The sequence below is a fragment of the Dromiciops gliroides genome, chromosome 2, assembly GCF_019393635.1.
Source record: "Dromiciops gliroides isolate mDroGli1 chromosome 2, mDroGli1.pri, whole genome shotgun sequence".
In the NCBI taxonomy this organism is placed as follows: domain Eukaryota; kingdom Metazoa; phylum Chordata; class Mammalia; order Microbiotheria; family Microbiotheriidae; genus Dromiciops; species Dromiciops gliroides.
This window is the reverse complement of record NC_057862.1, coordinates 260,777,852-260,799,615: the sequence shown is the minus strand read 5'-3', so window position 1 is coordinate 260,799,615 and position 21,764 is coordinate 260,777,852. Positions and strand designations below refer to the sequence as shown.

General features: G+C 43.2%; 1 protein-coding gene across 3 annotated transcripts in view; it reads left to right on the top strand.

Annotated features, from left to right (window-relative positions):
* The window catches only part of ACTN1 (actinin alpha 1), a 132,820-nt gene that overhangs the window by 95,733 nt on the left and 15,323 nt on the right, over positions 1 to 21,764 (top strand). For all 3 annotated transcript variants that reach the window (XM_043983099.1, XM_043983098.1, XM_043983097.1), the window contains exons 7-16: positions 19 to 100; positions 2,386 to 2,471; positions 10,811 to 10,903; positions 11,712 to 11,942; positions 14,637 to 14,784; positions 16,871 to 17,021; positions 18,232 to 18,340; positions 19,387 to 19,527; positions 21,028 to 21,210; positions 21,367 to 21,501. In XM_043983099.1, coding sequence (XP_043839034.1) covers positions 19 to 100; positions 2,386 to 2,471; positions 10,811 to 10,903; positions 11,712 to 11,942; positions 14,637 to 14,784; positions 16,871 to 17,021; positions 18,232 to 18,340; positions 19,387 to 19,527; positions 21,028 to 21,210; positions 21,367 to 21,501 — 1,359 coding nt within the window. The remainder of the gene's footprint in view (positions 1 to 18; positions 101 to 2,385; positions 2,472 to 10,810; positions 10,904 to 11,711; positions 11,943 to 14,636; positions 14,785 to 16,870; positions 17,022 to 18,231; positions 18,341 to 19,386; positions 19,528 to 21,027; positions 21,211 to 21,366; positions 21,502 to 21,764) is intronic.

Below are 21,764 nucleotides of genomic sequence, written 5' to 3'. Positions count from 1 at the left end.
TCCCTCCCTCCCCATTAGGATGATCCACTCACAAACTTAAATACAGCTTTTGATGTGGCAGAGAAGTACCTGGATATCCCAAAGATGTTGGATGCAGAAGGTAAAAGAGCTTTTTTTTTTTTTTAAATTTCACAAGATCTTTCCTTGATCTCCTTTCCTCTACCCTGATATACACATACACCAAGCTACCAGAGGGACTCCACTGCTTATTAGCTCTTCTCCTTTATTTTAGTCATTTGAATCAATTCAGCTAGCAGTCATTAAATGCCTTCTATGTTCTAGGCACTGTTCTCAGACCTGGGACTACACTGATGAAATCACAATATGTGTATAAATAAACAAATATAAAATACACAAAAAAGTAAATACATAGTAATATTAGTGTATGTGAGGAGAAGGATGTATACAATTGGGTGATTGGGAAAGGCTGGGTAGCACCTGACCTGAATCTTGAAGGGATTGCAAGAGGGTACAAGTGATAGAGCATGTCAGGAAGGGGAGACAGCTTGTGCAAAGGATCAGAGGAAGGAGAAGGAATGTTACACAGAGGGAGTAGGGGGTAGGTCAGTCTGGCCAGACTGTAGAATGGTAAGGTGGGTAGGGATGTGAAAGTCTGGGAAGATAGTTTTGGAGCCATATTTTAAGAGCCTTTAAATGTCAAACAGAGGAATTTGTCCTAGAGGCAATCGGGAGCCATTGAAATGGTCTAGGCAAGAGGTGGTGAGGACTCAAACAGGGGTGGTTACGGTGAGGTGCAGTGTGTGAGTAAAGGGTTTCACTGTGGGTGGTGCTCTGGAAGTAGACTCAACAGGACTTGGTAAATGACTGGGTATGGGAGGAAGGAGGAAGGAAGAGTTGAAAATGATTTCCAGGTTGCAAACCTGAATGATGGAAGGGGGATGGTAGTGTTTAAACAGAAAAAGGGAAATTAGGGAAAAGGTTTGAATATAGTGGGGTATCACCTTGGGTTCCATTTAAAAAAATTTTTTTTTAAATTTGTGATGCCTCTGAGATAGCTAAGTAGAAATGTCTGATAGACAATTGGGTATGCTAGACTGGAGCTTGGGAAGAGATATAAGAAATAGGTATTGAGATTTTGCGAATCATCTTCAGAGGTGATCAGGACAGATCTCTAAAATATATACACATCCGTAGCGGGTAGGATCAAGATGATGGATAGAAAGAGATTGAAGATGGGAGGTGCAGAGAGAAATTATCAAATGGGTGAACTGCAGGAGGAAATGATATAAAAAGTACAAGTAGAGGGGTTGACCTTGGCAAAAAGAAATGTCTCTTCTTCCTTACAAGAGAGAAGGGCTGGGGGCAGCTGAGTGGTGCAGTGGATAAAGCACCGGCCCTGGATTCAGGAGGATCTGAGTTCAAATCCGGCCTCAGACACTTGACACTAGCTGTGTGACCCTGGGCAAGTCACTTAATCTTCATTGCCCTGTGCAAAAAAAAAAAAAAAAAAAAAGGAAAAGAGAGAAGGGTGACGGTAATGAGGAGACCCAGTCCTAGTCGTTCCTAAGGTATAAAGTTCTCTATCAACAGCTTTGACCAGGTCCTGAAGACTAGGATGACCATATCCTAGAGTGGGAGAGGGGTGAGGAAGACTTCTCTGTAGCTGGCTCTGTTAATGGCAGCATGTACGAGTATGTGAGGTTTCTCCTTTTGGTTTGACATTTGGCTTTACATATTCCTGGGGCTAGTTTTAAAAAAATGAAAACACAAGACTTCTCTTGGCCTGAATAATTTATGTGTGGTCTGGGCTTTGCCACTAGAAAACCTGTGTTTACAGTTTTCAGGTTAGGTTCTCGGACTTTGATGCCCTGGTCCTGGTGTTATCCAGATAGGATGGTACAGAGGCCAGAAATGGGGTGTGAATGTAAACCTACCCGAACCTATAAAGAGGCCTCTTGCCAAAGAACTCCACTCACTCCAGACTAGCTTATTTCCCTCTCTTGATTTCTGGAAATACTAGTGTCTTTTTCCCTGGCTACTTTCCAAGGCCCCAATTGCTTGGGTGCCATTTTGGAAATCATTGTTTTGGGGGCAGCTAGGTGGCACAATGGATAGAGCACTGGCCCTGGAGTCAGGAGGACCTGAGTTCAAATCCAGCCTCAGACACTTGATACTTACTAGCTGTGTGACCCTGGGCAAGTCACTTAACCCCAACTGCCTCACCAAAAGGGAAAAAAAAAGAAAATCATTGTTTTGTAAAGAGATTGGGAGGCCCTGAATGAGGCAGGAGACGTTTTGGTTGCCAAGACCGTTACCTCTTCCTCCTTTCATCCCAAGTAGGTACCAGTTTGTTGCTCACCCTCATTTCTCTCTTAACCCAGTCTACCAATTGGCTCTTTCTTAACTCTAGGTTTTTCTCCACAGACATTGTTGGAACTGCTCGCCCCGATGAAAAGGCCATCATGACCTATGTTTCTAGTTTCTACCACGCCTTCTCAGGAGCCCAAAAGGTATCATGGGGTGCCTAGACCTCTCTGTGTCTACCACACTCAGCCCTCCTACTAATGAATACCTTTCTCCTACTCTGATCCCTGTACCTTTCTTTCTCCCTCTTCCCTCCACCCCAACCTGTAGCAGCTACAAGTATCTGTGGTTGGTTCCCTTTTGGTAGGATTAAGGACTGGTTTCAAATAGGTCTGCTGCCATTGCTTGGCTCTACCCTCAAGCCTCTCCCCCTTCCTTTCTTCTACTCCTTCTACAATGTTTGAAAGCTGTGGGGCAAGTGCCCCTTCTTAATCAGGTGCAAATGGCTCAAGGCGTTGCCATCACTAGCCTTGACCACTGGTGAAAAGAATAGGCTCTTCTTGGGACTCGTTCCATAGCTAGCATTCAGGTGTAGTGAATGCTGCAGTGTGGACCATAGACAGTTTTTCCATTGAGTTTTGCCAGGTCTTCTGAGTGGGTCCAAGTTTTTTGTTGGCAGGGAACTTAACACCAAGTCTCATCAACTAGAGTTTTTAGGAGAAACCCTGTAACCATAATCCTCACTCTCTCCTCCATCCTGCTAAGGAACCCTAAGTATTATGACTCTGGACCTTATGATGAGAGATTATCTTACTTGTTTTCCACTGTGTTGACTTGACTTCATGCTGTCCCGTAAATAACCCTTTACCCAGTCTCCCCTTATGGAATAAGCTGTAAACTCTGAGCTCTTTGTCCCTGACTGCATGCCTCTACCCCAGAGCTAAGGGCTTGACCTGTAGATAGTGTCAGGTAATGTCGGGGGATGAGTCTAGAGCCCACAACCCTCTGTTCAGCTCTGCTTTGGGCCACCCAGGGAAGTAACCAGCCCCTTCCTGGAGTCTAGGAGGTATAGGAGCTGAACAAGGCACAGTCTCTAGCACCACTGAGGTGGCAGCAGGAGCTTGTGCTCTTGTTGGAGAAATGCTTATGGCAAAGAAAGGAACCCAGCATGACCTTGGCATTCCCTGACCCCAGGATGAGAGACCCCTATGGAGGTAGGAATGCTGCTTTGGCCCATGGGCTAACTCACTGATCATGTCCTCATCTGGATTCCCTGCTCTCCGCATGGAAATTGATGTGTCTTGTCTTGATATGCATGATAGGAAGTTTCTTCCCTTCCCCATGACTGCGCTCTTCCCTCCTTTTTGCTCTTTCTTGGTCTGTTTTTCTACTATGTCTGCTCTGTCCCCTGCAGTCTCTCCTTTCTCTCATTCTCTCTCTCACCCTCTCTTTCCCTCCCTCCCTCTCTCTCTCTCTCTCTCTCTCTCTCTCTCTCTCTCTCTCTCTCTCTCTCTCTCGCCCTCTCCCTCCCTCTTTCCCTTCCTCTCCCTTTTACTTCTCCTTTTCTCTCTCTTCTCTCTCCCCACAACTGTTTTATTTTATTCTGTGTGCTGCTGCTTCTTACTTTATCCTTTCAACCTCTTTTCCTTCTTTGCGCAGATGTTGTAGGCACGCTAAGGCCGGATGAGAAGGCCATTTTGACCTATGTTTCATGTTACTGCCACGCCTTCTCAGGTGCGCAGAAGGTGAGATATAATTCCTCCCCAGCCCATCCCTCTCACTCTTCCCTCTGTCACTTTTCCTGTTTCTTCTGGCTTTCCCCGTCACTTCCATAGGTTCTGCCTTAAGTGGGAGCTCAGAGAGAATAGGCGAAGGCCTCCTTTCCTTTTATCTCTAGGCATTAAGCTCAGGACCCTTCTCTGTACCCATCCAATGGGCTTTTCAAAGTGGGGTTGGGGGTTTATAGAAGCCTTTAGCCTGAAAACATCAGACATTTGGTAGTGAGAACCTGAACAGATCACAAACGTATCTATTCTCCCCTTATACGAGGGAAGAAGTGAGCCAAAGTCAGTCCATTCCCTCTGCCCTGGGAAGGAGAGCCTTTGCCATCTGCGAGCTCTGCCCATCCTGCTCCCCTGTCCCTTCATATAATCAATCCTGTTCTCTTCCCAGTATAGGCCGGGATGTTTGCTCCTTCCTACCCTTGAAGCACTTCCTATGTAGGAAGAAGCTCCCCCAAGAAAGGGAAACATAAACTGTCCCTTTGCCCTATGATAGTCATTTGGAGCCCAGACAACGTTGGTCCTAGACAGGGGCATTCTGCTCAGGCCTTTGCCCTCCCTCCTTTCTTCCCCAGGATTTGAATTTAAGAGGTGGAGAGAATTATGGCCCAGATCTTTTCTTAGCATGGTTCTCTGCCCAGTATAATTTCAGTTGACCCCCGGATGAGCCTCCTTGGCCCTCTTCATATTCACCCAAGGGAGAACATCCCAGACTCAAAAGGTTTCTCTTATTGGCTGCTTGTGTATGTTTCCTTAGCTTTTTTTGTCTCATTCCTGCTTCATGTTTCTCCTCATCCTTTCTCATATCTTTTGGAATTTCCCTGTCCTATTCAGACTATTTCCCCCCACCGTGTGCCATTTTACCATCCCCTTCCTCCTGTTTTTTAGGCCAGCATAAGGTAGGCCAGGAGATTCTCCATCCTTGCCATGGGACTCGCCCACAAAGGAACTCAGCTCCTCAGAGCCTCCCACCTCCAGTGCCAGTGTTTTTGTGGACTGATCTCACTTCATATTACTGCTTCTTCCCTCTCTTCCTCTTCCTCTTTTTCTTCTTTGCCTCCATTCCCCTTTCATCCCTTCCATGCTGTCCCTCTCACCCAGGCTACTGTTGTTAGTCATACCTGCCTGCCTTTCCATCTCTAAAGCATTTGCTGTGTGATAGCCAATGGCAGTGCACGGAAGGGAATAATTGGGGGGGGGTGGAGGTATTGGGGTATGTGGCAGCCTGATTGTGATATTCTCCCTGCCTCCCATCCCTGCTGTAAACATCCCATGCTCCTTTGGTCCACATTTCTGGCACAAGAAGGTCACTGTGCAGGGCAAAGTTGGGTGGGATGGGGGTCTTCTCATATCCTGGGTCAGGAGGCCTTCCAAAGGTCATTCTTCCAATGAGACTCTGGGAAGCACAAGGAGAGAATCCATCTTGGTACCTTACCCTTCCCAGGCCTTTAATCCACTTGGGCTCCAAAGGTTAAAGCCAAGCAAGTTAATGTGTCCTGGTTTTTCCTTAAAGCTTGGCTGGCAAGGGGTGGGTGGAGGAGGGAAGGGAGAGAAATAGTGGGAGCCAAGAGTATTATTCCATGCCTCAATCGACACTTCTGTACTACTCAGGCCCTTGGCCCCTTGCTCAGAAGCTTTATTTCTCTTTACTCTTTTATTTCCTTTGAGTTGAATTTCTGCTAAAGGTCATATGAGTACATATAGCTTAGCCTGACATTTGGGTAGCCTGACATTTTTTTTTCTCTGCAGGTGAGGCCTGGCTCTTACAGAAGCCGATTTGCTTTTATCCAAGCTATGCTATTGTTCTCCTTGGTTCTCATGCTTATCTTACTCCCCCCCTCCCCCCAATTCCCCTTAGGTCATTGGCTATTGGCGTGACATACATATACATGCGCTTGAGTAATGAATGACTGCTAGAGTTGGGGGATGAGTTCAGGAGTGACAAGAATGTTGTTTCATCAAGTCTTTAGTGGTCATCCTGGAGAATTTGAGGTTTAAATTTGCTGCTTTGGTGAATTTCCTGATTGTAGGGACTGGAAGATATTGCCTTGGAGTTACAGATAGCTATTGTCTTCCTCCTTTCCAAAAGGTGGAGGTAATGTGGTAGAGGAAGAACATTTCTGGTTTGGGGAATAGCCTGTCCAAAGACATAGAGAGAATAAATGTAATATTGCTTATGAGGAACAGAAATCAGGCCAGTCTCACTGGGACCTATAGTGCATGAAGGGCAGTGATGTCTAATAAGCCTGGAAATGTAGGCTGGAGCCAGGTTGTAAAAGGCAAACAAAATAACAATGACAACAATAACAGCTAACATTTATGGAGTACTTTAATGCTGTATAATTATCTCATTTGATCCTCACAGCAACCCTGGGAAGTAGGTGCTCTCATTATCCTCATTTTACAGATCAAGAAACTGAGGCAAACAGTTTAAGTGACTTGCCCCGTGTCACCAAGTTAGGAAATGCCTGAGGCTAGATTTGAACTTGGGTCTTCCTGACTCTGGGCCTAGTGCTCTAGCTACTGACCACCTTGAGTTTGCATTTTATCTTAGAGGCAATAGGAAGATCCTGATGCTATATGAGCAGGGAGGTGATAGGGCTAGGCTTATGCTTTAGAATTATCAATTTGGCATCTGAGTGAGGTTAAAAAGAAGAGGGAGAGACTTGGCAAGAAAATCAACCAGGAGACTATTATAATCGTGAGAGATGATGAAGGTATAGACGCAGGTGGTGTTTGTGTGAATGGAGAGATGTGTTCAAATTTTTAAAATTGGCAACTGGTTGGATGTGGGGTATGAGGAAGGTAGAAGAGGATCAGGGATCAATCTTAGGTTGTCAACTGTGTTCTTGGAAGGATAGGGATGTCCTTGACAGAAATAGGGGAGTTAAGAGGAGTAGTTGGATAGGGAGATGAGTTCTCTTTCAAATATATTGAGTTAGAGATGCTTATGGAAATGTCCAGTAGGCAGTTGGGGAGTGAGATCTGGAGCTCGGGAGAGAGACTGGATATATTGCTTCGGGAGTCATTTGCAGAGAGATACTTGATCCTATGAAAGCTGATGAGAGTATATAGAGTAAGGAGAGAATAGAGCCAATGACAGAGCCTTGTGGTAACCCTAGTTAGACAATATTCTGTGGATGATTATCCAGCAAAGGAGAAGTGTTCAGATAAAAACCAAGGCCGAGGAGTGTTAGGAGAAACCCAGAAAGGAGAAAGTATCAGGAGGATAGGTTGACCAGTGGTGTCAGATTTCGTAGAGAGGTCAAGAAGAATCAGAACCAAGAAGAGGCCATTGGATTTGACAGTTAAGAGGCCATTGACCTTGGGATCTAGGTGAGATCATCACTGTATTTATATGGATCTTATATGCATAGACCAAGGGATGAGTGACTAATTCAGAATGGCGTTTAAAAGAAATGTTAGGGTTAATGTTGTTGTTAATGCTACATACTAAGACTATTTCTTGACTCTCCTTGAGGATTTACACTTGTTAGCATCTCCTTTTTGGTTATCTGCCACCAGATGAATTAGTAATAATTACTAGAGTTATATTGGTTCATGCAGTGCTTTCATCTTGGGGCTTGCTTCTGGACTGCTAAAAACTCCCAGAAAGAGGAGCATACAAATGTAAAAATACAAAACAATTGATTTTACAATATTATAATAAACCTAAAAAGGGGCAGCTAGGTGGCGCAGTGGATAGAGCACCGGCCCTGGAGTCAGGAGTACCTGAGTTCAAATCTGGCCTCAGACACTTAACACTTACTAGCTGTGTGACCCTGGGCAAGTCACTTAACCCCAATTGCCTCACTAAAAATAAATAAACAAACAAACAAACCAACCAACCAACCTAAAACCAGTAGTAGAGAATTGCTCATACGTGGCCAGTATGTTGCTTGGCTTTTTTTTTTTTTTTTTTTGGACTCTGCTTACAAGGGGGAAGAATTGAATCAGTAAAATGTAACAGTGATGGGGGAGGGGGGGAAACCCCAACCAGTGCAATCTTTTTAAAAGAAAACAATCAACCCTTAAAATAGATAGATAATTCACTTCATGAAAAAACAAAACTAAAGTAGAAAGTAAAGGAATCGAAAGCAAACATTTGAGATGTTGAAGTTGACTGTAAACTTATAAAAAATTTCAATCAGTTTTTGTACAAATAGGGAGGCAAGATGAAGTTAGATAGAACATTGGATTGGGATTTAAGGAAACCTTTGTCCTGCTTTATTTGGATTAATTTCTCACACAATCTGGTCTATTCAGCTATTTCAAATAGTTCAAATTCCTTTAATAATTTCATATTCCTCTTGACTTATCTCTCAGTACTTTGCTAAATCTGCAAGGTCTTAAACATACCTGATCTCATAAGCTCAAGAATAGGAAGAGACCTAAGACTATGTTCCTCATTTAACAGAGGATCATAGATTTAGAACTGGAAGGTACCTCATCATTTTACAGATGGGGAGGCTGAGGCTCAATTTTTCCCTGGGTCACAACTGGTAAGTGTCTGAAGCAGGATATGAACCCGGTTTTTCCCTTGCCACTCTTCTGGGTCTCCAGCTTTAGTTCCTAGATTGGGATTTTGTGTTCTGACCCCTCCCAAACTCTTGAATGGGATGGCTGGGTCTTGGTCCTATCCCTGCTTCAGTCTGTACACTACTTCTATTGCTCTGCTGAGGAAACTGAGGCCTAGAGAGATGAAATGGTTTGTCCAAAGTCACCTAGCCAGCTGGTGGAGTAGACGGCTTGTCAGATTTGGAGTGGAAGAACCCTAGGTTCAGATGCCAGTCTGTTGTTTACTACATGTATTAAGTAGGTTGCTTTAGTTCTCTAGGACTCGGCACCATCTGAATGGCCGCATAGTTCGGTTTCTTTATTCATAAAATGAAAGGTCTACCCTGTTGGGTTCCTTTCAGCTCTAAATCTATGACCCTATGAACCTAGCTCCTCTGACCCCCAAGTCTAGCCTGCCTGCCTGCCTGCCTGCCTTCCCTCCCCTCCCTCCCTCCCTCCCTCCCTCCTTCCCTCTTTCTTTCCTCCCTCCCTCTCTTCCTTCCTACCTTCCTTCCTTCCCCCAAAGGTGGTACTTTTCACGTTCTTTTGGGCTGAATACAGTTGGCTTCGTTCATCTCCCTTTTCTTAGCCTAGTCTCTATAGATTTAGCAGGGCAGTGGGGTAAGGAGAAGGGAAGAGATCCTAACAGATCAAATTTTTAAGTTCTGATTTTATTTGTTTGTTGCAAGTATGAATATGCCAACCTAGTTTACTGAAATGAACAGCAGGAGCCAGATTGTAATTTAATAATACAGACTGAGTTGGCCTGACTTTCCCAAAGTATGGATAATTCAATTCTATGCTGAGACCTTAAGGCCTCCCTCATCCCTTATTACTTCTCTCTTTTATCAGATTCACATTTTCTGCCTAATGAGACTAGGACTTAGAGCTAGAAGTGATTTTAGAGATAATTTATTTTACAGAAGGTCCCAGAGAGGGTCATCAATGGTATATATCAGTCCTAAGATTCAAAACCAGGTCTTTTGCTCCAAATTCAGCCTTCTTTCCACCATTCCCTGCCCTTTCTAGGAAATTAGTATTAACTGGGACTCAAATCCCATCTTTATGTTCCCTTCAGCCTTAGGCCAAACATTAAGATTTTGAACACAGAATTGGAAAACTGTCATTGCCTCTCTATTGCCCTTATTCCCCTCAAGTTCTTCTCTCTTCCCTTTCCTTTCTCTCTTTCCATTCTTTCTCCCTTTCCACTTCCTTTTTATATCTCCTTTCCTCTTCCTTTCTGTTCCTTCTTCCTTTCTTTCTTCCTCTTTGCTCTTTCTTTTCCTCTTTCTCCCCTTTCTCCTTTCTTTCACCCTCCTCATACTTTCTCTTTTCCTCTTCTAATGCTTCCATCTCACCTTCTGCCACTTGCTTTCCATACATACAAGTCACTCATTCCTTTTAAGAGCTCTGCAACTGACAATTCTAGCTAATCTAGTCCCCTTCCCCCATCCAGTATTAGAAATGAACCAAAAGATAGGTAGGCTGCCATCTTAGTTAAAATGTTTTTCAAGGTAGGAATTTTACAACCTACTTTGATAACATTATTTTATTACTCTCACCTTCAGGGAGTTCTTCCTTATCCCAAATCTTTTCTATTGCAGTTGATGTTCATTTGGTTTTGTTTAGGCATAGTGAATACAAAGACTATTTAGTCACTGTTCTTTGTTTAATAAACCTGGGTATACTTTGGGAGCCAATATGTAATTTTTCTGTAGGCATTTTCCTCCTAGGCCTTCTAATCATTTCTCAATTTAGCCACGTATAAATTATCCAGTTGGTTTATTTGGGGGCAGATGTTTTATCCCTGGCTTGTGTCTTCCCCTCTCCTCCCCTACAACATGCTCCTGTGCCACCAATCCTCCAACCACATTTATTATTTATATTAATCAAAACAAAGGGAAGTTAGGAACAAAACTAGAATGAGGAAGGTAAGCCTTCTTGGTTTGCATCTCTGTTTAGCATCAAATAGAAGCTAAACCTGATCCATTCAGGTCCTACAGAGTCAACAGTTAATGAATAGGTAAAGAAGGAATAGCAGGACACTTTTGAATGTCTCTGTATGGACTGGTGATGGTGACCTTTTTGGGGTTAGGTTTGAGCTGAAGATGGCCATGGAGCAGATAATCCCCTACCTAACCTCCAATGATTATTCTGGGGGAAGTGCGCAAGTGAGTTTTCTTTCTCTCTCACTATTCTGTTGCAAGGCGGAGACAGCAGCTAATCGGATCTGCAAGGTGCTGGCAGTCAACCAGGAGAATGAGCAGCTGATGGAGGACTATGAGAAGTTGGCGAGTGATGTAGGTACCTGCCTGGGGCGTGTGCCCAGGCATTTTCCTGATCATGGTGGGAAATGATGTTTGTCTTTTATTGATTCAGCCCAAGAAGGGAAGTCAAGAAAACTCTTGGTATTCTCATGTCATTATCCAACCTCATTTTGTGGGCCTAGGGTACATTCTGATGCTGCATGTGCTCACTGGTCACATTAAAGTTTGCTAAGGGTTATATAGAGCAACTTTATATTTTAACTTATGACCCATAGCAAGTCATTCCCTCTCCGTGGGCCTCTGTTTTCCTCTTCTATAGGGGCTAGACTCATTGGTCTTCAAATCCCCTCCAGATTCAATGACTGTACTGTTTGTGCGTACATGTACATGCGTGCACACACATAAACAGAGTAATATTTCCTATAAACCAGGAAAGACTGTTGGAATATGTTGGGTATGATTTGGAATTGAGCACCACATGATCAGGTGAGTTCTAATTAATTTAAATAATGGGCCTAGCAGTGCTAGGGTTGGACTCACAATAGAGTGGGGACATTAGATTCATCTATTTCTGGAAGAGATTTCAGAGACCATCTAGTTCAACTTCCTTTTACAGAAGAGGAAACTGAAGCCCAGAGAGGCTCACTTGAGGTTGTTTCGGAGATGCATTTTCAGCCTAAGGTTTTCTAACTTCACAACCACGTCTATTTCTATTGCATCAAGCTACCTTTCAGTTATATAGAATTTGGATTGTGCAGTATCAAAGGGATAGGATGCCCATTCCTACCTTCTCTCCCTTATATCTTACTGTCTCTGACGCTTTCTCCTCTTCCTGTCATAGCTGCTGGAGTGGATCCGCCGCACCGTCCCATGGTTGGAGAACCGGACCCCTGAGAACACCATGCAGGCCATGCAGCAGAAACTGGAGGATTTCCGAGACTACCGCCGCCTGCACAAACCCCCTAAGGTCCAGGAAAAGTGCCAGTTGGAGATCAACTTTAATACATTGCAGACCAAACTCCGACTCAGCAATAGGCCTGCCTTCATGCCCTCTGAGGGGAAGATGGTCTCGGTGAGTTGGAGGCGGGCAGAGATGGGCAAAGTGCTTCTGATAATGGTAGCTGAATTTGTTGCTGTACTTGACTCTTAGAGCCTACATAGATGTTCCAGGCCCAAGCCTAGTCATGATATTGATAACTTGTTTCCACATCAACCTAATTTCAACATCCACCCTTCCATAGAGAACTATCCTCTGCTAAAAAATAAATAAAGAGAGAATTTTTAAAAAAGACAGTTCAACAAAACTAACTCATACATTAATAGAGTCTGAGAATACATTCAGGCACTATACCCATAGTGCCCCACCTCTGCAAAGAAGGGAGGGAGATCAAGCAAAACTTTATTTAAGATTTTTTTCTTAAACTTTGAACTTAAATACTCCCCAAAAGAGCATTTCCCCATATGTAGCAGAACAAAAGAAAAGGGTTGTATATGATGTCATAAGTCTCCATCTCTTACCACTTGCAAACAAAGCTTTACTAAGGCATCCTCTTTACAAAGGGCTGATGGGCTGAGTACCACTCCTGAATTACAGGCTGCTGTGGTTCTGTGTCATGATCCTTATAACACCATAGCAGGCCCCTTTCTACCTGATGTCAAGAACCTTGATGGCTACCTCTAGACAGTCTGTTTCTGGCAGCATTCACCCAAATACTGCGAAATCTCTACAGCAGATGTCTTTTTTTCACCCTTTACTGGGACTCAAAGGGAATATAGAAGGCAATGATGTCAAACGTAAATAGAAACAGAGGCCGCTAAGCCATACCTAAGGATCCCTGTGGTGCACATTGACTTAGAAAGCAACATATTAATATTACCTGTTTTATCATATTTTTATTTGTCAAGTTAAATATTTCTCAATTACATTTTAATGTGGTTTGGGCCACACTCAGGAGTGTTGCAGTTGGAATGTTTGATACTTCTAACATAAAGGACAGGAAACCACAGATTGAGGGTAGTCAAGAAACTTAATCAGGATGCAAGATAATCCAATTTGTATTTTTATATGAAAGGCCAAGTTGGCAATATGCATAGAAAGCTAGCCTTGGAGTTAGGGAGACCCTACATTCAAACCCTAACTACATATTGGCTGTGTGACTCTACACAAGCCATTTAACCTCATTGGCCTAGACAGTCCTTTAAGACTATCCGCTCCAGAGTAGGTACTGATTTGCATTGGGAAAGGGAGTTTCTTTGGTGGGAATTTCCTATCCCAAAGAAATTATAGTTCTCTCTGTCTTTCTCCATCCCTTCCCCCCTCCTTCCCCCGCCTCCCCAACAATAATAAGGAAAGGAAACATTTTGCATTCCTGGTGTATGAGTCATTAGGGTCATAAGGAATAAATTGCTTCATTCCAAGCAATCAGTGGACTCTTCTTCAGAGACAGATCATTATTGCTTAGTATTGGTCTATTAAGCATCTCTCTTGCTGCTAAACGATCAACTTAGAAGCCTAGGGAGTGGCTTCTGGGAGACAGGCATCTCTTTCTAATCAATCTTTTATACTTTTTAAATATTATCAGGGACCCTCTGCCCACCCCATAGATACAAAGAAAGCAAGGCTGATTAGTCTGTGAGTGTTTCAGAGAGACTTGTACCATTTATGAGAATAGCTTTTAAAGAATATAATAGAGCTAGAAAAATAGAGTAAACCCTGAAGATGATTGAACAAAGGGTATTTAATTCCCTGCCTCGTGGTATTGTTGTGAGGAAATTACTTTGTAGCTCATAAAATACTGTATCGATGTGTGTTATGTATTGGGTAGCACCTCCCACCTATATTAGCTTGTAATTACTTGTGTTTTTCATGTATTTGTCCTATCTCATAGCCCCAAGGTCAGAATATTTAGCAAATGCCTTCCTTACTATCTAGTATAGTGCCCTGTTTATAGTGGCTCTGAATTATTAATGATTGTCTGAGATAAGTGTAGGATTTTTTACCCTGCAGAAGGTCATAGGGTAGGTGTATGGATGTGTGTTCAAGAATATGAAGGGCTGTCACATGGAAGAGGGATTCTATCTGTCCTGTTTGGGTACAAAGAGCAGAAAGGAGAATGATGGTTGGAAGTTGGAAGGAGGCAGATTTTGGGTTTTTGAAGAGAAATCTTCCTCATAATTATGAGAATGGGCCGCTTCAGGAAATAGTGGGTTCCTTATAACTAGAGGTCTGGAAGCAAAGACCGACCACATATTGGGGAAGTTATTGAGGGGATTCTTTATTCAGTGTTGGACTATACAGTCCCAGAATTCCTTTCCAAATCTGAGGTTCTATGACTATCTGGCCCCTGGCACATACTAAAGGATTCAACCATTAGTCAATACCCTATGGGTCCTAACTGCTGTTAAGACTTTCTCAGTGTCTTCCACCAAGGACAGAAGAATGCAGAAAAATCCCTTTCTAGTCAGAACATGAGTGAGCTCAAGGAGAGGAACATTTTTTTTTTCTGTTGAAACCATTGTAGCTTAGGGTGGGAGGGAAGGGTGTGGGTCAGTTCTGGGAGTGGAAGTAGTTGGGATGGGGAGAGTTAAATGGGGTTAGAAAATTCTTGTCCTGGAAGAGCAAGGAGCAGCTGATGCCATGATGATGGAATGAGCTGGCAGATGTCCCAGAGCCCAGGTGGGGCTAGGAGCTGGACTCTCTCCTAATGAAGTGAGCCCAGATGTCAAGTGCTGCCCTTTTTGACACTACCTTTATTTGTCCCTCCAGGATATCAATAATGCATGGGGGGGCCTGGAGCAGGCAGAGAAAGGCTATGAGGAGTGGCAATTGAATGAGATCCGGAGGCTAGAGCGACTGGACCACCTGGCTGAGAAGTTTCGGCAGAAGGCCTCTATCCATGAAGCCTGGACAGATGGTAAGGCCAATCTCGGAGAGATTCTGACCTGCTTTTCATGATTTCCCTTAAGCAGGGGACCTTGGAAACTAAGGGATCCTAGTTTTCTTGCTTTCTTCCTAACATTTGTCAACATAGATCTTGGATTCCCATCTGTCAATGCCCATGGGAACTATTGCCATCTTGCCCATAGTCCCCTCCAAATTCTCCCATAGCATTTAGCCAAAATGAGATTGGTGGCACTTTTTGTGATCTCTGGGTAGGAAGTCACATGCTAGGCCAGGCAACAAGTGTCCCATGAATACTTAGTTCATGGTTGAATGATGTTGGATTTGTCTCTGCTCAGAGGGGCACTGTGGCACCGAAATGAACACTGATTTTGCCCCTGTCTGGTGCTCGGGGTTCTGCATTTGAGCATGGTATCAGGACTGGAAGAAGCTGAGAAAGGAGCTCCTAGAGAGCATAGCAGTTCAGTTATAGGACGCCACCCCCCCACAAGAATCTATGGAATCCTTAGTTCAGGGTGCCCCCCGGCCCCCCCCCCCCGCATTTGATCTTCCAACTGAGATTTGGGGTTTAATATTTCCAGGTCTGCTTACTTTCCTTTCCCCAAGCCCTTATGAGATTATATGGCCTTTTCAGTGGATTTTGGCTTGTGAAAAGTGGGACATTTATTGGGGAGTGGGCAAGAGGGAGGAAGGAGTTAAGTGGGTATGTAATATATGCATGCTATGAGTTCATTTTCACTTGGCTTCCACGTGGAAACATGCTGTCCTTCATTCACTCATTCATCATTTATTTATCATTTATTACAGTGCCTGGCACGTAGTAGGTGCTTAATAAATGCTTGTTGATTGATTGGTTGATTAAGCACCTACTCAGTGCAAGGCACTGTGCTAGACGCTGCCTGCCGGTGCAAAGCTATGGCACAGACCCTGTTCTTAAGGAGTTGATAAACCAACGGAATTAAAGACATGTGTACAAAGAAGCCTGAGATAAGTACAAAGGAGGAGAGGTTTAGGCAAAGTACTGTGAGAAATTTTGGGAGACCTCTTTACCTGAGAGAGAAGAGGGCTCCCAGGGAAGGCTTCCTGGAGGAACTTGCACCTGAGTATCTGAAGATGTTACAGATGACCTGCCTTCAATGGGACATGCACCTCAAGTTTGTTTCTTTTAGTAATATTGATAACAGCTCACATTACTCTTTTACTCATTACAATTTTCAAAGTACTTTGCTGACAACAACCTTGTGAGGTAGGTAATGCTAGCATTATCACCCCATTTTGCAGATGATGAAACAGACCCAGAAAAGTTAATCGATTTGTCCGTGGTGGCATAGCTTGTAAACATAAGGTCCTGGAAGAAAGTCTAGAGTTTCTGGCTCTAAGGCCGGTGTTCTTTCCATTAGCTGGGGGTGGCAGGTGGTCACAGGGGTTGCAGTTATCCATTCCTGTTCTCTGTGTGTGAGTGTGTGTGTGTGTGTGTGTGTGTGTGTGTGTGTGTGTGTGTGTGTGTGTGTCATTATATTATGCCTCATTTGCAAGATGGCTGGCCAGGATCAGGGATTGTGATGATGTAAAGCAAAAACAACTGGCCCACCCATTAATCATCCTAAGGCTTTGCCACCATGGACAAAGTTGACCTTTTGGATCAACTGAGCTAACCAGCCACTTGTAGAAACATGGTCAGTGGCCATACTAGTTGAGGCTACTGGTTTGGTATGGTTCAGTAATAAGTAGTCACATGGTCCAGTAATCTTTTTCTCATTAATGGAATACCTATTGCTACCATCTGTGTACTATGGGAGATACCAAAGAACTCTGTTCTGTTTCTATCTTTGGTGGGAAAAGACATGCACCCATGACTATAAGAAAACAATTTGGGACAACATATGATTAATGCTGAACAATTTGTAGACATGGGAACTGCTTTATGGGAGAGGCTTTTAGGAATTGTATCACTAACAGGAACTCCAACAGATGATTTGCATGAGAGGATATGATTTGGGTTGTTTCATGGCAATATCTGGGGTTAGGACTGTTCCCCTATTTACCTCTTAATAGCCTGTTTGAGACCGTGGATTGACCCAAACCCTTCTTGAACCTAGGCAAGGAGGCCATGTTGCAGCAGAAGGACTATGAGATAGCCACCCTCTCGGAAATCAAGGCCCTGCTGAAGAAGCATGAGGCCTTTGAGAGTGACCTTGCTGCTCATCAGGACCGAGTGGAACAAATTGCTGCTATCGCACAGGAGCTGAAGTAGGAATCATTTGTGCCTCATTTGCCCCAACCCCTTCTCCACTTTGGCCTTCCTGCAGGGGATGCTGAAAGCGTGACATGATTGGGGAGGGGAGCTATAGCTCTGTTGGTTGGTTTGGGGGAAGTCTTTATGATGGGAAAGAACCAAACCAGCAGGGTTTGTGGGGTCCATGGACATTGGCTCCCAGAAGGCCAGAGTGCAAGGGCAAATTTCATTAGAGATCTGAACTGCTGACCACAGCTCTCTTCACTGTTGGAGGAATGGGGATAGATTGAGAAGGTCTGAGGTGATAGCTACTGAGTAAGCAGAACTTTCAGTTTTAAAACATCTTATTATCTCATTTGAGCCTCACAAAAATCCCTCTATGGTAGGTAGTAGTGACAATACTGACACCCATTTTGTAGATGAAGAAACTGAAGCTTAGAAATGTTTTAAGTCTTTCACTGCATCCCAGAGCTAGTAAATGTTAGACCAAGGACTTGAATGTAGGTCATTTGACTTCTAGTTTTGACATATGGCTTTGGAACTGCTTTCCCTTTACTTGTCAGGGAATACATTTGGTGCCCCAACCAGTCCAGAGTTGGGACATATACTCGTGAGAGGAATTCTATTTTGCCTGCCTTCCTCTTTTTTGCCCATGTCTGGCTCCTTTACACTCCACCTACCCCCATCCCCCATTCCTTCTCAATACTGTCTCACTTGGGAGGGAAAGATCGAACCCAGAGAGAAGTCCTTTTTGCTGGAGATGACTTCACTGGTCTGAATGTAGAATCCTTGTGTATTCTTCCTTTTAATTTGTCAAAATCAAACCCATGATGGACCTTCATATGTGTATGTTTTCCACCAATGGAGACTAGCATACTAGTTTACTTTCTCCTTTTAGTTCTTTATTTTTTAAAAATAGATGCTTTGGGATTTATTTGATTTAAAAACTTTTTTTAAAAAAATCACTTGAAAATAATCTTTATTGAACCATCTCATATAACCAAGGAAGGGTATTAAGCAAAGCAGATATTATTAACTATGTCCTGCATTGTATATACAATTTCATACTCTTAATATTCTCCTCAAAGGAGATATGGAAATAAGTCTAATCATGAGTTCTTTTGAATCAAGATTGGTCCTTAACATTATTTTGAATATCACGAGTTTATTCTTTTACAGTGAAGGGCAGCGTATGAGATGATTCTTGGTCTCTTTCTTTTACAGTGAATTGGATTATTACAATTCTCCCAGTGTCAATGCTCGTTGCCAAAAGATCTGTGATCAGTGGGACAACTTGGGAGCATTGACCCAAAAGAGAAGGGAAGCTTTGGAGGTGAGCCCTGAAAGGAAAGCTATATCTCAAATACATTCCTCTTTTCCTGTTTGCTTCTTAATTTTCCACTGTTTTATGTGGGGTTTTTTTGGTTGGGCTATGGGGGTTAAGTGACTTGCCCAGGGTCACACAGCTAGTAAGTGTCGAGTATCTGAGGCTGGATTTGAATTCAGGTCCTCCTGAATCCAGGGCAGGTGCTTTATCCAGTGCATCACCTACCTGCAATTTCCCACTATTTTGGACCAGAAAACCCGCTCTCTCTCCCCCCGCCCCACCTCAGTGCTCCTTTCTTCCATCTTTTCCAAGACTGGGAATACAGAGGATTCATAATGTCCTAAGACTTCCCCAATTAAAAAAACCCTGACCCACCTAGACTAGGATCCCTTTAGAATGAATATTATTCTGGGGTGCAGCTAGTTGGTGTAGTGGATAAAGCACTGGCCCTGGATTTAGGAGGACCTGAGTTCAAATCCAGCCTCAGACATGTGACACTTACTAGCTGTGTGACCTTGAGCAAGTCACTTAACCCTCATTGCCCTGCAAAAAAATAATAATAAACAAACAGAATGAGCATTATTTTACTTCCCTCTTCTTCTATTACTTCCTGTCATCCCCTGCCCTGCATCCAGCATCTTTTAGTGGAAAGAGAACCCAGACATCAGAAAACATGGGTTTAGATCCTGCCTCTTAGGCTTAGTGCCTGTGGAACCATGGGCAAGTTACGACCTCCCTGGGTCTCAGTTTCCCCATATGCAAAGTGAAGAGTTTTAATTCTATTGCTTCTGAGAATCCTTTTTTTTTTTTTTTTTTTTTTTTTTTTTTTTTTTTGCGGGGCAATGAGGGTTAAGTGACTTGCCCAGGGTCACACAGCTAGTAAGTGTTAAGTGTCTGAGGCCGGATTTGAACTCAGGTACTCCTGAATCCAGGGCCGGTGCTTTAACCACTGCGCCATCTAGCTGCCTCTCTGAGAATCCTTTTAAACCCTACATCTATTATCCATTGAGCCCTATTTTCTCCTCTAACTTACTACTTCTATTGATGCCCAGCGGACAGAGAAGCTGCTAGAGACCATAGACCAACTGTATCTGGAATATGCCAAGAGAGCTGCTCCCTTCAATAACTGGATGGAGGGGGCCATGGAAGACCTGCAGGATACCTTCATTGTGCATACCATAGAGGAGATCCAGGTACTCACCTTCCCATAACACTTAAGTCCCTAAAGAATAGTGAATCTGAGATCATGCAGATTCAGGGAATTTGCTGCAGGGATGGAGAAAGTGGGTCTGGTAGCTAGTACTCCTTACCCCCACCAAAAAAAAAAAAAAGCCCTGAGGCTTATGAATATCTGAGTAGTCCATAAATTCTCATGGTAATTACTATCATCATCACCAAGGTAAGGAAGTAGGATTTGTTCTTTCATTTCTTTCTAATCTACCACCCCCTTCCCCTCTAATCAGGTTGCATGCTGGTTTCATTTTTTTGGTGCCATAGTGCTTCAAGGTTACCCTTAATATTCGTTTTAACTGGATTTTGCTTGGATAAAAATGATCTCTAGAGGGGATGCAGAGAGTATTATAATTATACAGTTATATCTTTCTCCCATTAAGAGCTATAGAATTTATTCTCTTCTGTGATTCAGGGAAACAGCAGTGGAGAGAGGAAGATGCGTTGTAAGATTTAAAGCTGATTTTCCTGGATTGGAAGCTCTGAAAAGATACATTCAGAAGTTCCAGTGGAATAAAAAAGCTCCTTGTTTGGCTTGTCTGTCTGCCCAACACTTGTAGTACCCACTTAATATATGCTCATTGATTGTCAAAAGAGGTCAAGTCCAGCTAGTTTGATTAGGGTTTTGCAAAGGAGTGGCTTCTATACCTTTGTATAGAAAGGAGTTAATCCCAGGGGCCACACATTGCCAAGGGCCATCTTGGATGATGCTTCTTCCCATAACTGGGTTAATAATGTTCTGTTAACCATTTTGGCTTTTCTGTGTTGGCTGTCAATCCTGAATGGTTAATAGCTGCATAACCTTAAACAAGTCACATTCCTTTGGTTTTTCTCATCTATATTACACAGGGATTGGATTAGATCAGAGTTTGTGTCATAGACACATGGCAGTCCGGTAAAACCTAAGGCCCCCTTTTCAGAATAATATTTTTTAATTTACTTATTCATTCTACATTTATTAAGTGCCTACTGTAGGAAAGGCACTGGGACTTCAAAAATGCAAAAATGACATAGCTTCTCAAGGAGCTTACGTTCTATTAGTGTGATAATATAAGTACACAACAGAATAGTATTTTTAAGTGAATAAAATAAAATGTTGAAATATAGTTATTAAAATATTTTTTCCCATCTAAGTTTATAGACCTCAGGGGCCCATGGACCTTCAGGTTAAGAGCTCTCTGGTTCCATCTATAATTCCTTTGGCTCTATGAATGAATTTTAGTTTCTAGAATAGCAACAGACAATTTTCTTAAATGTTTCTACCCCTGGCTTGAGGCACATGTTATTTAGGAAGTGGTAGTCATTCAGAAGGGTACTTGTGTGACTGCTTCCAGCAACCTAATATTGTTAATTCACAGTATCCCAAGAAGATTTAATATTCTTTTCCATGGAAGGCACTAGACCCTTGGAGTTGATGACTGTATTTTCTTGCCATCTTTCCCTCATTCCTATTTCCCACCTAGGGATTGACCACAGCACATGAACAATTCAAAGCCACCCTCCCTGATGCTGATAAGGAGCGACAGGCCATTCTTGGAATCCATAATGAAGTTACCAAAATCGTCCAGACATACCATGTCAATATGGCTGGGACCAATCCCTATACAACCATCACCCCTCAGGAGATCAATGGCAAATGGGACCATGTGAGTCAAGCAATGGGCTTTAAAAGGGTCAGGGTAAAGGGTGGTGGGAGGGGAAAATGGAAGCAGGCTTAGAGGACCAAAGCAGAAGAGGTAGTATTCAACCGATTCAGGACCCAAACAAATCTTCCCTTCCACCCATCTTTTCTGGCACTCCAGGTTCGGCAGCTAGTACCACGGAGGGACCAGGCCCTGATGGAGGAACACACCCGTCAGCAACAGAATGAAAGACTCCGCAAACAGTTTGCAGCCCAGGCCAATGTTATTGGGCCCTGGATCCAGACCAAGATGGAGGTAATATTGAAATCTCTCCCCATTTCCTTTCTTTCATCTATTTCCTAGTTCCCATCTCTACTACAATCAGTTTCCTAACTCTTCTTTCCCAACCTTCCCCCTAGAGAAGACTTTTCTTTCCTTGTTTTTTAGGGGGTAAACCCTAGTATTCCAAAGATACCTCCAGAATTTAGAGAAGCCCATGCTTAGTTACTCAGTTAATTATTTATTGGGTTTCTACTATGTTCAAAGCAGCATGCTAAGGACCATGAAGGATACAGAAG